At 36.5% G+C, this 16078-nt stretch overlaps 1 protein-coding gene across 4 annotated transcripts; it reads right to left on the reverse strand.

Annotated features, from left to right (window-relative positions):
• Positions 1–9121: 9121 nt before the first annotated feature.
• LOC115995804 lies at positions 9122–11559 on the reverse strand. 4 transcript variants are annotated; one of them, XM_031234952.1, is made up of 2 exons: positions 11225–11556; positions 9122–9737 (listed from the first exon to the last, which is right to left on the reverse strand). In XM_031234952.1, the coding sequence occupies exons 1-2, from the start codon at positions 11409–11411 to the stop codon at positions 9517–9519; spliced, it is 408 nt and encodes a 135-aa protein (XP_031090812.1). In that variant the 5' UTR covers positions 11412–11556; the 3' UTR covers positions 9122–9516. The 4 variants fall into 4 exon arrangements, 3 of the variants coding, with proteins under 3 accessions (XP_031090812.1, XP_031090811.1, XP_031090813.1); XM_031234951.1 differs by having other exon boundaries at positions 9126–9756; positions 11229–11538; XR_004093567.1 differs by having other exon boundaries at positions 9520–9776; positions 11225–11559.
• Between the last annotated feature and the right edge of the window lie 4519 nt (positions 11560–16078).

Genomic DNA, 16078 nt, shown 5'->3' on the forward strand with positions numbered 1-16078 from the left:
TTCATTGTCATTTCCTTTTTATCTTGTATTGTTATTTCTTGTTTATTTCTTTTGCTTTGAATGATGTTAGCTTAGGTTAGATTAGGGGATTGGTGGCCCCAAAGCTAGTTGTGTGGTTGACTTGTTAAGATATTTCCTAAAAATTGTAAGCTTGATGAACTTGGATTCAAATACTTGTGTGGTTGATGTTTGATATGCTTTGTGCCTAAGTGTGGCCACATTTGGTAGCAAACCCTGTGAAAGTGAGTGTGTGCACGATAACGGCCTCTCACGAGTCCAACTCATCCACATCCCCGCCCTCTATCCGGGAGGATGAGGCCCGAGAGGAGTGGTAGACAAGGTGTTCGATGAAATGCCCCAACCGACTGAGGATGTGGGAGTCCGAGTGTGATGCTACTTGGTGATGTACCATGAACTCCCTAGTCAAGTCCGAATCACGTTGTTTGCAAACCCATTAGTAGTGTCGACCACATGTGCTAGTCAAGAGTCTCAATCCCCGTTTCCCTTTCATAGTTTACCTTATTTAGTTTTANCTTGATCTCCTAAAGGTTTGCTAACCTTAATGCTAGAAAAATAAAGGCAAAGACCCTATACCACCAAATTGCCAATCCCCGGCAACGGCGCCAAAATTTGATGCAGTGAGAGCGGGGTGTGAAAATGGGTGTAAAGTCGAACCACGAGGATTGGATTTTATGGCACGTAAGGATTAATCACCTAGACTCTAGTCACCAAGGTCTTGAAACCCATAAGGATCCAAGCAACCATTTTAAGGATTAAAGTATAACAACTAAGAAGTAATTTTGGAATTATGGATATAAGGGAAAACAAGCCTAAACTAGTATTAAAATCTATTGGGAAGAATGGGTTAGATTAGGTGTATTACTCTATTGATGCATTAACACTTGAGTTGGGGGATGAACAATAACCCTAGGTTCTTGATGCTAGCACAAAAGAATTCAAGTTTCCACAAGGATTAGAACAAAGGTTGCCCCATTCCCATGGTGTATCAACCTAAGTTCTTGAAGAACAAAAGCTATTTAAGCCCCAATTCTACCCCTATTTCCATAGAAGAGAAAATGGGTTTGAGATTGGGTTGGCTCAAGTCTCCCATCCAATTCCTATTCTGATGGAAGACATTCCAAAGACAAACAACAATCATTGCGCAACTAATCATTGAAAGATAAAAATAAATCCAATTCAAACTCAAGAACCCTAAATGGGTGTTCATCCCCTTTATGCAATAATCATCTAACTAGCATCAATAAGAGTAATAAACACCAAATCTAACCCATATGAAAGACTACTCACTCATATTTAAGGTAAACATAGCAAGATTCAACAAGGAAAACATAAATATGCAATAAATGTAAAAACACTTGAAGAAGAGGAAGTAAGAGTTTTACTATTAATGATGGAGAGATGTTGTTGGAATCCCTTCCAAAACCACCAAAAGATGCTTGCAAAGTGTTCTACAATGTCAATCTAAGCTATTCTAAGCTAAAAATGGCTAATGAAAATATTAGAGAGAGAGTCTAAACTAGCTAGGGTTCCGAGTTCCCAAAAAATGCAGCAAAAACGCGCTTAAACAGAACAGCACAGACCAAAACGGGCAGGGACACGGCCATGTCAGTACCCATTTTGGTGATCAGTTTTAGGGCGGACCAAAACGGGTAGGGACACGGCCGTGTCACTACCCATTTCATTTTTTTAGTAATTTTTCCTGCTCCATTTTGCGCTCCGCTGCTTTTCTTCCTCCTTGAGTGAGATCCTAAGCTACCAAAATTGATCCAAAGCTTTCCAAACTGCTTCCTTTACCACTTGTTGTGAAGAATTTCACCTATAACCACAAAAACACACAACCAAGTAATAAATCCCACTCAAGTATAAACACTTAACTACAAAAATAGATGAAAGAGGGGGCAAAAAGGTATTTAGAAATGGAGTCATCACCTAGTCCACTCTTCTTCACAACTCGTGAAGGATTGCACTAATTTCTTCTTTAGTACAATATCACCACCAAGTCTGCCTCCTTAATCACAAAGTTGGATAGCAAACTTGCACCACAGGTTTTTCAACTCCTCGAGTATACTCTGCCTCTTTCTACTTCTCCAAGTATAGAGTGTTGTTTGAAGAAAGGGTTTCCTTATTTCTACAACTGAAATCTTGGCTTAAATGAGTCTAAATGTGTTCATTGAAGCAACTCAAGATTTCTTAGAGTTCTAGATGTGAATCTTTGAAACTATTTCTCTCTTCTCAATCACTGGTCGCTTGCAACTTGTAAACTTAAACTTTTTGAAAGCTTGTATGTTTTTAGAATGACCAACACCTCCTTCTAAAGGGGAAAGGGATATTTATAGGTGAGGAAATTTATTCCATTGGAGGGAAGACAAAATTTCAAACCACATTTGACTAGTGAGTATTGAGCACATGTGGGTGTCAGTACTTTCTAGTCGTTTTAACCTTAATGCATGCAGACTTTTTATCTTATAGTTCTGCGCAAAAGGACATGGTATTTAATGAAAGTTAACTTTGGTATCTGTTCTTAGAACTCGGTTTGTCCAAGACAAAACATCCCAGACTTTAGGCTTTAGATAGAAAATCGCTCAGTGAATGTTTTTGGCTAGTCCAAATGAATCGTGTAACGACTCATGTCTTCGTTGCTCAACTACAAATGATTGACTTTATCATCCGCCCCATAACTCCACGAATGATCGTTCTTTGTCATTCGGCCTTGATAAACTTCAAGAGATGGACACTTCTATGGTTCGGTCTTTTGGTAACATCTTGGCCTTTGTCTTCTGAACTTCATGTCTTCAAGTCTTCGGTCTTTCATGATTCGTCGATGTTGAATGAGGTATGTCAAGTTAATGTCCACGAATTCATGTTGACAGCTCTTCTGATTAACGATTCGACTATCAATTCATTCAACTTAAAGACTCGACCTGACAGACGAATTTAGGGGTCTAAACTACTAAGTTTGGTATCATCAAAATCTAAGTACAAAGGGTTCCTAACACACTCCAAATACAAGTTGAGAGAAATTATGTTTTTATCACCTAGCCACCCACAAGTCTCAAGGTATTTCACAAGTCCAATACTTGTTTTGACCAAGAGTGGAAAATCTTCCACTGTTAATGTACCTAAATATACAGAAACCTTTGCAACATGCTCTTGATGACCAAGCAGTTGGAATAGCTCAATCACTTTACTAACCATGTGACTGGGTCACATCTCCAATTTGAACTTTGTGGTATCTACTCACTTAAACTACAACCTACATTCTAGACAACGTTACCGATTGAGTGATTTGACTAAAAAGTCAACCCAATTACCATGTGGTATATATCAACTATCTGGTTGATTTACTTCTAGTGAGTTCTTATGGATCTAAGTATTTTGTTGTTTCCATGTCAATAAGCTAGAAGGGTTCTTCAATCTATAAACACTTTCAATTCATATGCCATTTCGGGTTTTTTTTTAAACAACAATAGTGATATTACCATACAACCAATTTCATTTTCAAAATTTCATTTACAGCAAGACATCACAAAAAACAAGCATATTAGATCATTAACTTATATAAAAAATTGATATGAAATAGTTTGTTCACTTAAAGAAAAAAGTTGATAGGAAAACCTAATATGAATATACATATTATAATTTACAAATTAATGTTTGTCATTTGAGCATCCATTTTGCTTTAATGTTCTTCAAAAATCTTTGTAAGAAATAAAAGCATTAGCAATAAGGCATATTCAACATATACTACACTATTGTAGAAATATGCAATCAAGCAAATAAATATCACTATAGATTAATTATTTAGAAAGTTAAATTCAGTTTCTAATCAAAAAATTCACATTTAACTTTAAAAAGTAGATATATGTTTATATATCTTAGAAACTTAATAATTCATTATTATAAATGAATTAAGAGAATTAGTACTTATGAAGATTTAGTAGATGAATTTCACAAAAAAAAAAAAAAACCTTTATGAAATAACTAATATGTACTTCAGTGATTTGAAAAATCAAAGTGCAATGTTAATTTTAATAAAATATGTTAGTGGTTAGTAAAACTACACATATTAAAAGGAAAAATTGTATATGGTAATAATTCATGGACTTAAATCATCATTTTCCCTTATAGCATTTATATTTATTCAATTTTTATTCTAATTTACATTTTTAATATCATTAAAACTCATCTAAAGCCCGATATTTTAATTGACTCTCAGTCCATCACAGTGTGTGTGTGTGTGTGTGTGTGTATATATATATATATATATAAGAATTTGTGGACAAATTCAAACAATCGATTTGCAAGATCTGATGGATAAGAAATCAATTAAAAAAAGAGCAAGGTCATTTTCATAAATATTACAAACTTTTGAAGTTTGTAATATTTATAAAAATGAATTCGTCCTATATATAGGGCCAGGTTCAAGTGTGGACATATATGGTCCATCCATCTTAACACGATCAATAGTTGAAAATCAATGATAAGAGAAAAAAAAATGCGGTGACATTTTTGTAATTTTCTGCAATGATAGTGCACTTAGAAATGTTTGATGGTGCACTTGAAAATTCTTGACGGGTGCACTTGTAAAATGCTTGACGATGCATTTTCAGAATGCTTGATGGTGCATTTTGGAATTGCTTGACGATAAATTTGGAAATGCTTAACAATGTATTTGGGAATGCTTTGAGTACATAGAAGGCATGTTCTACCTAATTCCCATCACCTTCATCTCCTATTTCATCGCAAGAGTTTCCAAATGCACTGTCAAGCAGTCTCAATACATCACCAAGCATTTCCAAATTCTAAATGCAACGTGAAGCATTTCCAAATGCACTGTGAAGCATTTCCAAATGTACCATAAAGCATTTCCAATTGCACCATCAATCCAATCATATTTACAGAAAATTACAAATATGCCACCATATTTTTCCTCTTTTCATTGAATTTTGGCCTTTAATCATGCTTTAGATGGACAGATCAGATGAATCTGCACATCCGCACTTAGGAAGCCTACCACATTTGATCCCAAATCTACATATTGACTGCTATGTTGAATTATTATTAATAACTTATGTTTATTCTCTTCTGAGCAAATTACATTTTTAGTCATCGACTATTGTGGCATTGCCACATTTAGTCATATTCTTTTAATTTTGCCATATTACACCCATGACTTTGAACAACTTCCACTTTTAGTCCTTGACTATTGTGTCATTGTCACATTCAGTCCTACTATTTTAATTTTGTCATAATACATCCATGACTTTGAGCAACTTTCACTTTTAGTCCTCGACTATTATGGATTTGCCACATTTAGTCCTATTCTTTTAATTTTTTCATATTTCATTTGATTGCCACCATTAATCTTCCGTTAAAAATTCCATTATTTTACCGTTAGAAATATGAGTTACGATATTGAAATACAGTGATATCCTTAAATTGACATATAACAAAAGAAAAAAATCTATATACCTATCGTAACTCATATAAAGTCATGAATGTAATATGAAAAAATTAAAAGAATAGGACTAAATGTGGCAATGTCATAATAGTCAAGAACTAAATGTGTGAGTTGCTCAAAGTCATGGATGTAATATGGCAAAATTAAAAGAATAGGACTAAATGTGGCGATGACACAATAGCCGAGGACTAAAAGTGGAACTTGTTCAAAGTTAAGGATGTAATATGACAAAATTAAAAGAATAGGACTAAATGTGGCAATGTCACAATAGTCGAGGACTAAAAGCGGAATTTGCTCTTCTCTTCTTATTTGAATTTATATTTTTAATACTAAATTGTTATTAACTACAGAGTATTTCTTTGTAATTACAATGAATTTCTTTTTTGGTCCTAGACTTATAGTGGCATGGAGAAATTTTAGTCTTCCATTAAAAATTTGGACAATTTATGGATTAGAGTTATTGTGACAGGGACAATTTTAGTCTTCCGTCTGTATTTTCGTTTGAAGGTCGTTTGAAAGGGGGTAATTGCATCATTTCACGATATCTCCTTCTCTTTATTCCATCCCTAAGTATTTTGTTCTTGATTGCAAATTTCACAAAGCAAATTTGTTCTCTTTCATATAGGAACTGAATTTGTCGGTTAGAGTCGAAGCAAAATTGTTCAAAGGAAAATGCAAGGATCTAAAGGAGGAAGCAAAATTGTTCGAAGGAAAATCATTAACTTTATATTTTTTAAATTTTTGAAATTTTGTCAGGATGGATTTGTGGCTTGGTACGACCCCCCAATGTGCCCTAGGTCAAAGAGGATTATACCGGGCCTATTAGCAAAAATGAAGGAGAAATAGCAAATTTAAAATGCAAGTTGAGAAGATGGGAAGATAGTGAAATGAAAGGTAATCGTAGGAGTAGAAAATGTAGATCCATGATGATGATGCTTATAGTTTCCCTTATTGTACTGTTAATTGGTTATCTTTCAATTGTTGTATCTGTAGGGAACAATTTGTATATGTTTTCATAATTGTTGTTTGGTTTGGTAATGTCAATGTTTTGTAGTGAACAATGTACTCTTTTGATTTGTCAATGGAATATTTTTTTATTTGGATTGACAATGGTAGTGCCATTGTGTCACTGTGTTATTTAAGCTAAAACCAAAAGAAACACAACTACATTTCCTTTCAATAATGGAAGGCAGCTAATAAAGTAAAAACATAACAAACAAGTATACTTAATGTCAATAATAGAAGGCTGCCAATAAGGTAAAAACATAACAAATAAGTATACTTAATGTCAATAATGGAAGACTACCAATAACAACCATTTTATGTATGCCAATAATAAGGCTGATACAATGTCATTGTGCCAAAAAAAAAAACCACATGTTACCAAATAAGGTTGATGAACACTATCATACATAATACCAAAAAACCCACACCACAAAGATCAACCCTAGCATACATATATAATACCAAAAAAAAGTGGTCCACAAGAATCAACATTGCCATACATATACAGTACCAAAAAAGCATTAGTGATTCATATTCAATCAATTTGCACAGGTTTGTCAAAGGTGTTGGTGAACCTTGATTTCAGTGTCGTCCTAGATCTTGTCAGAGGTCCATTCCTAACAAGTAATTTCTTCCTTGATGTCAACCCTAATCTAGACCTTTTGGGAGGAGGTCCTGGACAAATATTCTTGCTGGGTAATGGTCCAATTTCTTCTTGTTGAGTGCTGCAAAGGGCAATCTCTGGCTGTGTAATTGAGATTACTTCAGGCGGGCTGTAACAACAGGTTCAGGTCCATCATACAATGTTGCCACCTCTGCTGCTTCATTCCAGAATTCAATATCGTCTTCTGCTGCAATAGGAGGTATAGAACTAGATTGAGGTTGTGTAGAACTGGATTGAGGTACATAACTGGATTGAGCTACAATAGATTTGGTTTTCCTATTCCTTTTTCTTGGATTGAGCTAAATGACAAGGAAAAATGGATTGATGTATTTCCAATATAATAAATATATGCATACATTAAATGTAGATTATACCATTACCTTTCTTTGTTTTGCAATAGGATCTTTAGGGCATGTTATAGAGTTATGCTCAGTCTTATTGCATTTCCTGCAATGTTTAACTAGCAAGCTATGGTTCACATGTGTCCCATCCTTGGTTAGATCATCTTTGCCCTTGCTTCTCAATTTTTTTGGTCTGCTAGGCTTGCTTGTGTATAGTGGGGGCAACGATGGTTCCTTGTTTGACCTTGGCCAATTAATAGGACTAGCAAGTGGCTTTATCCTACCTCCATAGGTATTCAAGTAATTGCTTATTGAGTAGCAAAGGTATAACATAATGATGCACAAACCCTTTTTCCATGTTTCATTCAAATTGCACACACAACATGTTTACAAGGTATCCCAGTTAAGTCCCATCTCCTACAACTACAACTACGCCTACCCCTCAACAAATTCACAGTTTGTTGCTCTAACCCCTCTAACCCTACCATGAACCTTATCTCAAATAGATTTTCATCACTTTGAGCCCCTAAACATCCAGCAACAGCCTCTCAACTAAGGCAATTTTTTTTTTTTAATAATTGCAGGGTAGAATAGCCCCTTCCAGTTCATAGCTTTTTGTTTATTTTCAAATAGTTTTGCCAGAAGTAACTTCCTAATAGATTCTACTCAAGAAATTAGTGGTTTTGCCCTTGCATCTCATATCATGAGATTGAAACTTTTAGATATATTGTTCACTAGTATATCACAAATAGAAGGGGTGAAATGGGACATTGACCATTGTGAAGGGTGTTTCTCTGCTAGCCATTTGTATGCCTCCACATCCAACTTCTTAATTTCCTCCATAGCATCAGTGAAAGTGTTCACGGTTTGCCATGGCTGCTGTGCATAGTGATCCTTCATTGCCTTGCTCACAAACCTGCTAGCTTCGTGTTCCAATGGAGATGCCTAACACAAAATCTGTGTGGCATATGGTAGTACATCCTCAATTGCAGGCAAGAGACCTTTGTGTTTGTCTGGAAATTTAGATACAAGTTAGAAAACAGATAATAGCAATATAATAAGAATTGAAATAAGTTAGTTACCTGAGATAAATGTTAGTTGTTGTTCTGCAAACTAGCACAGTGAGGAAGTTAAGGAGGCCCCGGTTGTAACCCTTTTTAACGATCAAGGTATGGGATGGAATGTTAACCATGTTATGAATCTTTTTAATGTTTTTGATGCAAAATTGATTATGGATATTCCTACTACCCTTCGAAAACCCCCGGACTCATGGTATTGGTATTAAGATCCAAAGGGTGATTATACTGTTAAGTCGTGTTATAGACGGCTTATTAGTACGATGCATGATGTGCAACCTTGGTCAAGATTGTAGAATTTACTAATACTGTCAAAGNAAAAAAAAAAAAAAAAAAAAAAAAAAACTTCCATCGCTTTTGGTCATTCCTCCCCTCCAACCCATCTTTCATTTCCATTTCTGGGAAAATGTTTTTTTTTTTTACTTTCTTCAATCTCCCTATTCTCTTCTCTTGACTCATTTCCACCTTTGTCCTTTGCTGTCCTAGTGACCTTTATATATATATATATATATATATATATATATATATATATATATATCTTGACCAGGCAGTATTCCAACCGCCTAGCAGTTGTCTTCCTTTCTAGCACTACTCAGTGACAACATTGGTAATTCAAATGCCAGCAATTTTTTCTACTAATAGAAAATGAAAAATTGAAAATTTTGGAAAACTAGAAATGGAAAATAGAAAGCAAAGAACTGTTTTACAGGCCCTTAAGTTTCCATCTTCTAGTATAATTCTTGTAAATGGGTTTTTCCAAGTTGCCTTCCAGGAACCCAAACAACTAAAAGCTTAAAAGAAGCAGAACCTTATCATTTTCCAGATTTAAGATGTCTAGTTAAGAGATAAAGCAATTCACATACAATTTAAGTAAAAAGGACCTACTTAACAGTAGTATAGATATTAGCAGAGTGAATTCCTGTGATGCTGTGTATAGTAAATTCTGAGTTACCATTTTCTCGAGGACAAGTCTGATGCAGATACAGCTGCTATTGTACAACCCTTAAGTTCAATTTCTGTGTGAGAAGCATCTGATTCTGTTAAAATGAGAAAATGATCCCTCAATTTTGCATATTTCTTTATAGGTGTAACCTCCAAGATCTCTTTTTTTCCCTTTTGCTGTCTCAAAGCTTTGTCCAAAGGAGAAGCTCTTGGGATTTTTTCTGCATCTAGAACCCAGACAAAGCCCTAAAAGACAGTAGATGAAACTGTAGGCAACCATCAACATGAGAATAAAGCTACTTGAATAAAAATATGTTATAAACCAAATTATTTTTGCTGATGATTGCATATAATACATTCTTAAGTGCTCATGTATTAATTATATGAAATGCCTATGCAAATTCAATGGCAGTAAAAAGGAATCTCTCCATCAAGAAAAAATAGTTTTGAGTACACCATCCCCTGAGTCATTGTTTGGTTCCTTCAATTAGGGATTTAGGGCAATGCCCCCAATCTCTTGTTTGGTTTCTTTTAAAGAGCCTGGAATTAGGTGTGGCCCCACACACCTAATCCCAGTGGTAGTATTATAACAGAGAGGGGGAGGGGCGAGATTGAACAATTAATCTTTGGAATAAACTTAGTATGGAGGTGAAAGTAAATACCAGTATAGTAAATTGAAGACGGCCCAACAAGTCCAACTGACGATGGGACCTCTCAACAAGTTATCAATGTTTGCATCAATGCTTAGGCGGTTAGTGATTAGAAATTGAAACCACATACACATTGGAGAACAGGATACCACCAAAATGAGAAGTACAGGAAACATACATGAAAGTCAAGAAATTAACAAAAATTAAAATGTTTATATCAAGAACCACTGCCCACGTCTATGACATACTTTTCAACACTACCCCATACTTTTATAATATTTCTATACGTGAAGGGATTGTATAAAAAAGGTACCCGGGGTTGGGTAACACCCATGATTATAATGAGCAGAACATACACCTATCTAGGAAATCAATCAGGCAGTAAAGAAAACACGGAATCAGGGTAGATATGTACGTATAATATACATATATTTCTCATGTCAATTACTCCATACAGGAAAGGAATATTAGTTCATTTTCTCCCCTTCCTACTCTTCTTCTACATTTATTTCACAAGGAGAAGGCACTACTAGGAGACATCCCTTGTATCCAAGAGTAATACGTTTCTCAAATCTCAATGTTCCTTTGGGAACCTTCAAAAAATCTTTTGTTCCTTTCTTTCCAGACTGACCAGACAAAGCAAGGAAGACTCTATTCTCTACTTATTTTTCCTTTTCCTATGAAGCTGCCACCATTTAAGAAGTTCCATAATAGATTCTAGGCTGCAGCAAGACCAAATGAATACCCCCTAGAGGAAAAATGAAAGCAGTCATAGTCTTAATGTGCATAAAAAGATTATTTAGCCTCTAAACAAGATATACAAGAAGTAGTTAATGAGCACTCCCAATATTAATTTCATCAAAATCCCAAATTTTGGAAACAAACGCCTATTCCACTCCTTAACAATTTTTTAGGGTTTCGGCACGTCTAATTTCCATTCTTTGAGTACAAACAAGAACACCAACCCGAAATTACCTCAGAATAATTTCAAATTGCACTAAACTTCGCAAAGAAAACGTCCCATAAAGTTAAAGAATCGAAGAGAAAAGAGCAAGGAAAGTGACCAGCCTGCTTTCTGCGGGAAGAGGGATCAATATTTCCCGGACTTGATTGCTCTCTGACGATCTTGGATCTTGCTACTTCTCGAGCTAACTTCCGATTCAACCATCGTATCAAAATGACGGCTCCCAGGGCTTCCGCTCCGACGACCGTCAGCGCCCCAAGAAGAAACACTATCACCGACACCCACATCTCCACGCCTTTTCCCGCCTCGATAGCGTCAGGATTTATGGTAAACCATTTCGAAATTTTCCATACAGAAAAAGAATTTGATCGGTAAATGAGATTTCAGGCCGGCTTTTATTTCGCAGAAGAAAGTAACTACCGGTAACTGTATTTTGTACTGTGAACAATAAACCCCGAGGAATTAACTGAAATAGGCAATTCTCTTCTTTTTTTTTCTTTTTCTTTTTTTTAAAAATACATTAAGTTTCTAATTTACACCCGAACTAAACTCGCATAACTCCTACCCGAAAATTGCTAAATGGGATAAGTCACGAGTTGCTAGTTAGTCCCTAGGTCCACTGCTTTCTACACTCTATGCACAATGGATCTAATGAAATGATGATGTCTCAAATGAATATCATAATCAAGTTGCAAGTCCAAATGGATAGCCTTTAAGCTCAAGGTCACAGGGTGGGGAACCAAGGATCACAAGCTTCAAGTTCTAATGGCAAGCTTCCCACTAGCACTAAGGGCTCGTTTGGTTCGCGGAAAAGGGAAGTGGAAGTGAAATTCCGTAGAAGAGTAGTTACCAGAAAGATAAATTATGTTGTTTGGTTGGTGAAAAATAAGTTACTAGGAAGATATATTCTGTTGTTTGGTTGGTTTTAGAATGATAAGGAATAATGTGTATAAAGACCCAAATGCCCCTATTGTGGCTTTGTGCGAAACACTCGAAGGGAAACTAAGTGTAGCTGTGTGCAAGACACTTGGTCGATGTATGAGTATTGCTTTGTGCAAGATACTCGGAACTGAGTGTAGCTTTGTGCGAGACACTCGGGATTGAGTGTAGTTGTGTGTGAGACACCAGGAGTTGTAGAAGTGCTAGAATGGCATTTGTCACTATTGTATCTAGGTGATTGAAGATAGTGAAATCTCTCTTTGGAGTGAAAGGAGAATAGTGGATAAGGAGGATTACACCACCTCTGAACTACTATAAATCTCTCTGTCCATTTATTTTACTTGCTTATATTTGATTTGTGCATACTTATTTGGATCATCTCGTACATAATTTATATTGTCATCTTGAACATCTTAGTATCTAGGATTTCGTGTCATCACATGTGCATGCAAGGTATAATTCATACTTGACTCATCCTATTAGTATTTGCTCAAATATTTCGTAACTCTCTATTCACTGCTTAGAATTATTCATCTAGGTTTGATATTCCCACGTCTGCATGTGAACAAAATTTTTACATACTTATTATTTTAGCTATTTCAAGAGTTTCCAACGTATTTCATGTGAAAGAACTCTTCATTTTTACGTGGTTTTAGCTATAGCACTTTACTATATTTATTTTTTGCTGCGAACACTAAGTTGGTTATTTGTTTATCTTATTACTTAGAGTTGAAGTTACCAAAGTGTTATAAAGTTTTAAATTGTCATAAAAGTCTATTCCCCCCCCCCCCCCCCCTCTAGACTTTTACCGCCTTATCGGGACAAACAATTCCCAAGTATACCGAGTGTAGTCATCTACTACTACTAGAGTATACTTTCGACGACTTAAACTAACTAGGTCGATTGGACTGAACAAATCCATGTGCAATAAACTCAAAGGTCTAGAGTTTGTGTCACAAGATTTTGACTTGAACGAGAACTTTATTTGCTTTCCCTTTTGACAGGCTTCACAAATCTTATCCTTGTTGAAAGTCACTTTTGGTAGTCCCTCTACTAAGGCTCCTCTATCTAGCTTGTTAATGGCTTTGAAGTTGAGATGGTTAAATTTATGATGTCATTCCTAACTCAAGTCATTTTTACCTTTAGCTACTAGGCATACATTCGGCCTTGCCGATTCCCATGCGACAAAATACATGTTCTTTATTCTCCTCGCTAAAATAACTATTTGTCCATTATCTTCACTAATTACACATCATTTATCCTTGAAGAATTCCACTTTATATCCCTTGTAGCAAAAGTGGCTTGTGCTTAATAGGTTAAATCATAATCCTTCTACATAAGATACATCCCGAATTTTGAGTCTATTTTTGTTGATGTCGTCAACACCCTTGGTTTTGCCACTCGATTCGCTTCTAAAACCTACTTTAGGACCATCTATTTCTTGGCAGTTGCTCAATTTTGATTTGTTTCCAGTCATATGCCTTGAGCAACCGCTATCTACATACCAATTGGTCTTGCTTACAGCGATCAAAGATTAATTCATCTTAGGTATCCATACCTTCTTGGGTCTTTCTAGGTTAGCGGTAAGCTCAGGCATCCATGCGAACCTAGAGCTTGTTAGGCTTATTCTCAGTCCTCTATAGCTATTAAAAACTTGATAATCATACGGCATGCTATAAAATTTTTGGGGTTTTTTAGGTACATATATCTTTTGAAATTGGGGTTTTGGCACATTGCTATGCACCGTAGAATAAAATGTTTGTCTATGTCTATGATGCCATTGAAATTGCGCTTTTTTCATCGGCTCATGGACCATAAAGCAGTCCTCATCGGAAGGGAAGATTTTTTCGGCACCTCTCATTGACCTTCTAGATGGTCTTTGAGGTTTGGCTAACCCATGATTGAATTGACCATTTGGGTAATGCCTCGGCTTTCCTTGAGATCGACCATTGCGTCGCCTCTATGAATGGTTTCGCCTCTTCTTATTGTTGGGATTAACCTTCAATCGGTTATCTCTATTTGGTTGACCATTTGTGTAGTAACCATTCGGGTTACCATAGCTAGGTCTATACCGATTCGTGTATTGAGCAATCCTCGGGGTACCATGGGAGAAATTCCTTCTTGATGATTCCACAAATCATTGTACAACCTTTCTTTTTGGTTGGCTTGTTGTTTGTGGTCTCTTTCCCATCTCAACAACTATCACCGACTCGGGTTTTCAAGGTTTGACCTTGAATGAACACAGACTTTAAACCTCCACAAGTAGAAGGGTATGAGGATTTGGTCAGTAGGACTTGTGCTTGAGAGTTGGAATTGTAGCCAAGTCTAGCTCTATTCCCAGATGGTTTTTGATCATCTACCATTCGGTCTATTATTTTAGACGAATTAGTAAATGTCGCAATGACCTTACGCAAATTTTGCTCTAACACTTCTCTTACTTTGCACTCTTCTTTGAGTAAGAAAATTTTCTTCTTGAACTGACCCATCGAACTTAGCATCTCACTATTTTTTAGCACAATGCTTTTGAGACCTTCTCATTCGGCCAAAAGTAGAGCATTCGCTTCTTTCAGTTTAAAGTGAGTGTTTTTCACAACTTTGAAGTCCTTCATCAGTTTGAGAACTGAATCCATAAGATCTTCATTACAACTAGAATCGGAATCGCATTCAGTAGAGGAGACTTGAGCATTTACGTCTTCATCATTTGCCATGAGGCACATGTCCTTGTCATATTCTTGTTGACTGTAGAGGCAGATGAGTCCCTTCTCATCTCCTGAGTTTTCGCTTTCTGAGCTTGAACTGGAAGTGCATAGCACGACTACAACCTTCTTGGTTGTCTCTTCAACAGCCAGTGCCTTCCTTCTACGTTCACCCTTCTAGTGACCACCCGAGTGATTGGTGCTACATCCACTTGTCTCTGCTGGAGAATTCCTCGTGCTATTTTGTTTGCCAGATCCTCTTGCTTGATCCCAGTGTTTGCGGACCACTTGGTAGGGGCATTCTACCTTGTAGTGACCAGGCCTCCGACAGTTATAGCATAGCATCTAAGACTCTTTGGGTTCCACGAATCCTTAATTGATTCGTCCTTTCGTTGTTCTTTCAGCCAAATGAGCTTGGTGTGACCGAGTTGTCATGAGATTGATTCTTCCTCATGAATCTTTTGAACTTCCTAATAATAAAGCAAATTGTTCATCAGATAAAAATTTAGTAGGGTTATAATTCCACCTTGACGATGTGGATGGTTGCTGGCTTGCAACTGATGCCACACTCCTTGTCTCTAGTTCTATTTCGTGTATGGACTCACGCTCGAATTCATATGCCTTCAAGTCATTAAAGATCTGCGTGGTGTGGGTGAACTTGAGATCTCAATGATCTCTCATAGCTATAACCTTTATTTCCGATGACTTGGGAAGGCCTCGAAGGATCTTTAGGTTGATCTCCTTTTGTGTCAGCTCTTTGCCAAGGTTAGCCACCTCACTCAGCAACCTCATGAATCTGGTTTCCATTTCCGTGATGGACTCGGTCGCTCCCATCTTGAAGTCCTTTAAGTTGTTCATAGCGATGGTTAACTTGTTCTCCTTCTCTTGCTCATCACCTTCGCTTATGAGCATGAGAGTTTTCCAGATCTCCTTTGTCGTCTTGCACATTCTCACTCTTGGAATAAAATGTTTCGTCAAGAAAATGTCTCGTGCAATGTTATCCAAGTTGCTACGAGTCCTTTCTTCAGCATTGTAAGCGGAGTTTGCTTTGGTAATGAGTTCAGGTGCTCCTTTTCCTTCTCCTGCTCGGTTAGTATTAACCGTTAGAATTTCTATGGGACCATCAGATATGACGACTCACATTTCATCGTATATCGCAGAGAGATGTGCCTGCATTTGCACCTTCTAGTCGTCAAACTTCAACAAGTTAAACATAAGATACCTAGTGATAAGCGCCAAGAATAGTCGAGATTAGGGTCAATCATAGGACATTATTGCGTAGTTTTAGCACCCTTTTGTAATCAATTCATGCGTAAAAG

Source organism: Ipomoea triloba, chromosome 11, assembly GCF_003576645.1.
Source record: "Ipomoea triloba cultivar NCNSP0323 chromosome 11, ASM357664v1".
NCBI lineage: Eukaryota > Viridiplantae > Streptophyta > Magnoliopsida > Solanales > Convolvulaceae > Ipomoea > Ipomoea triloba.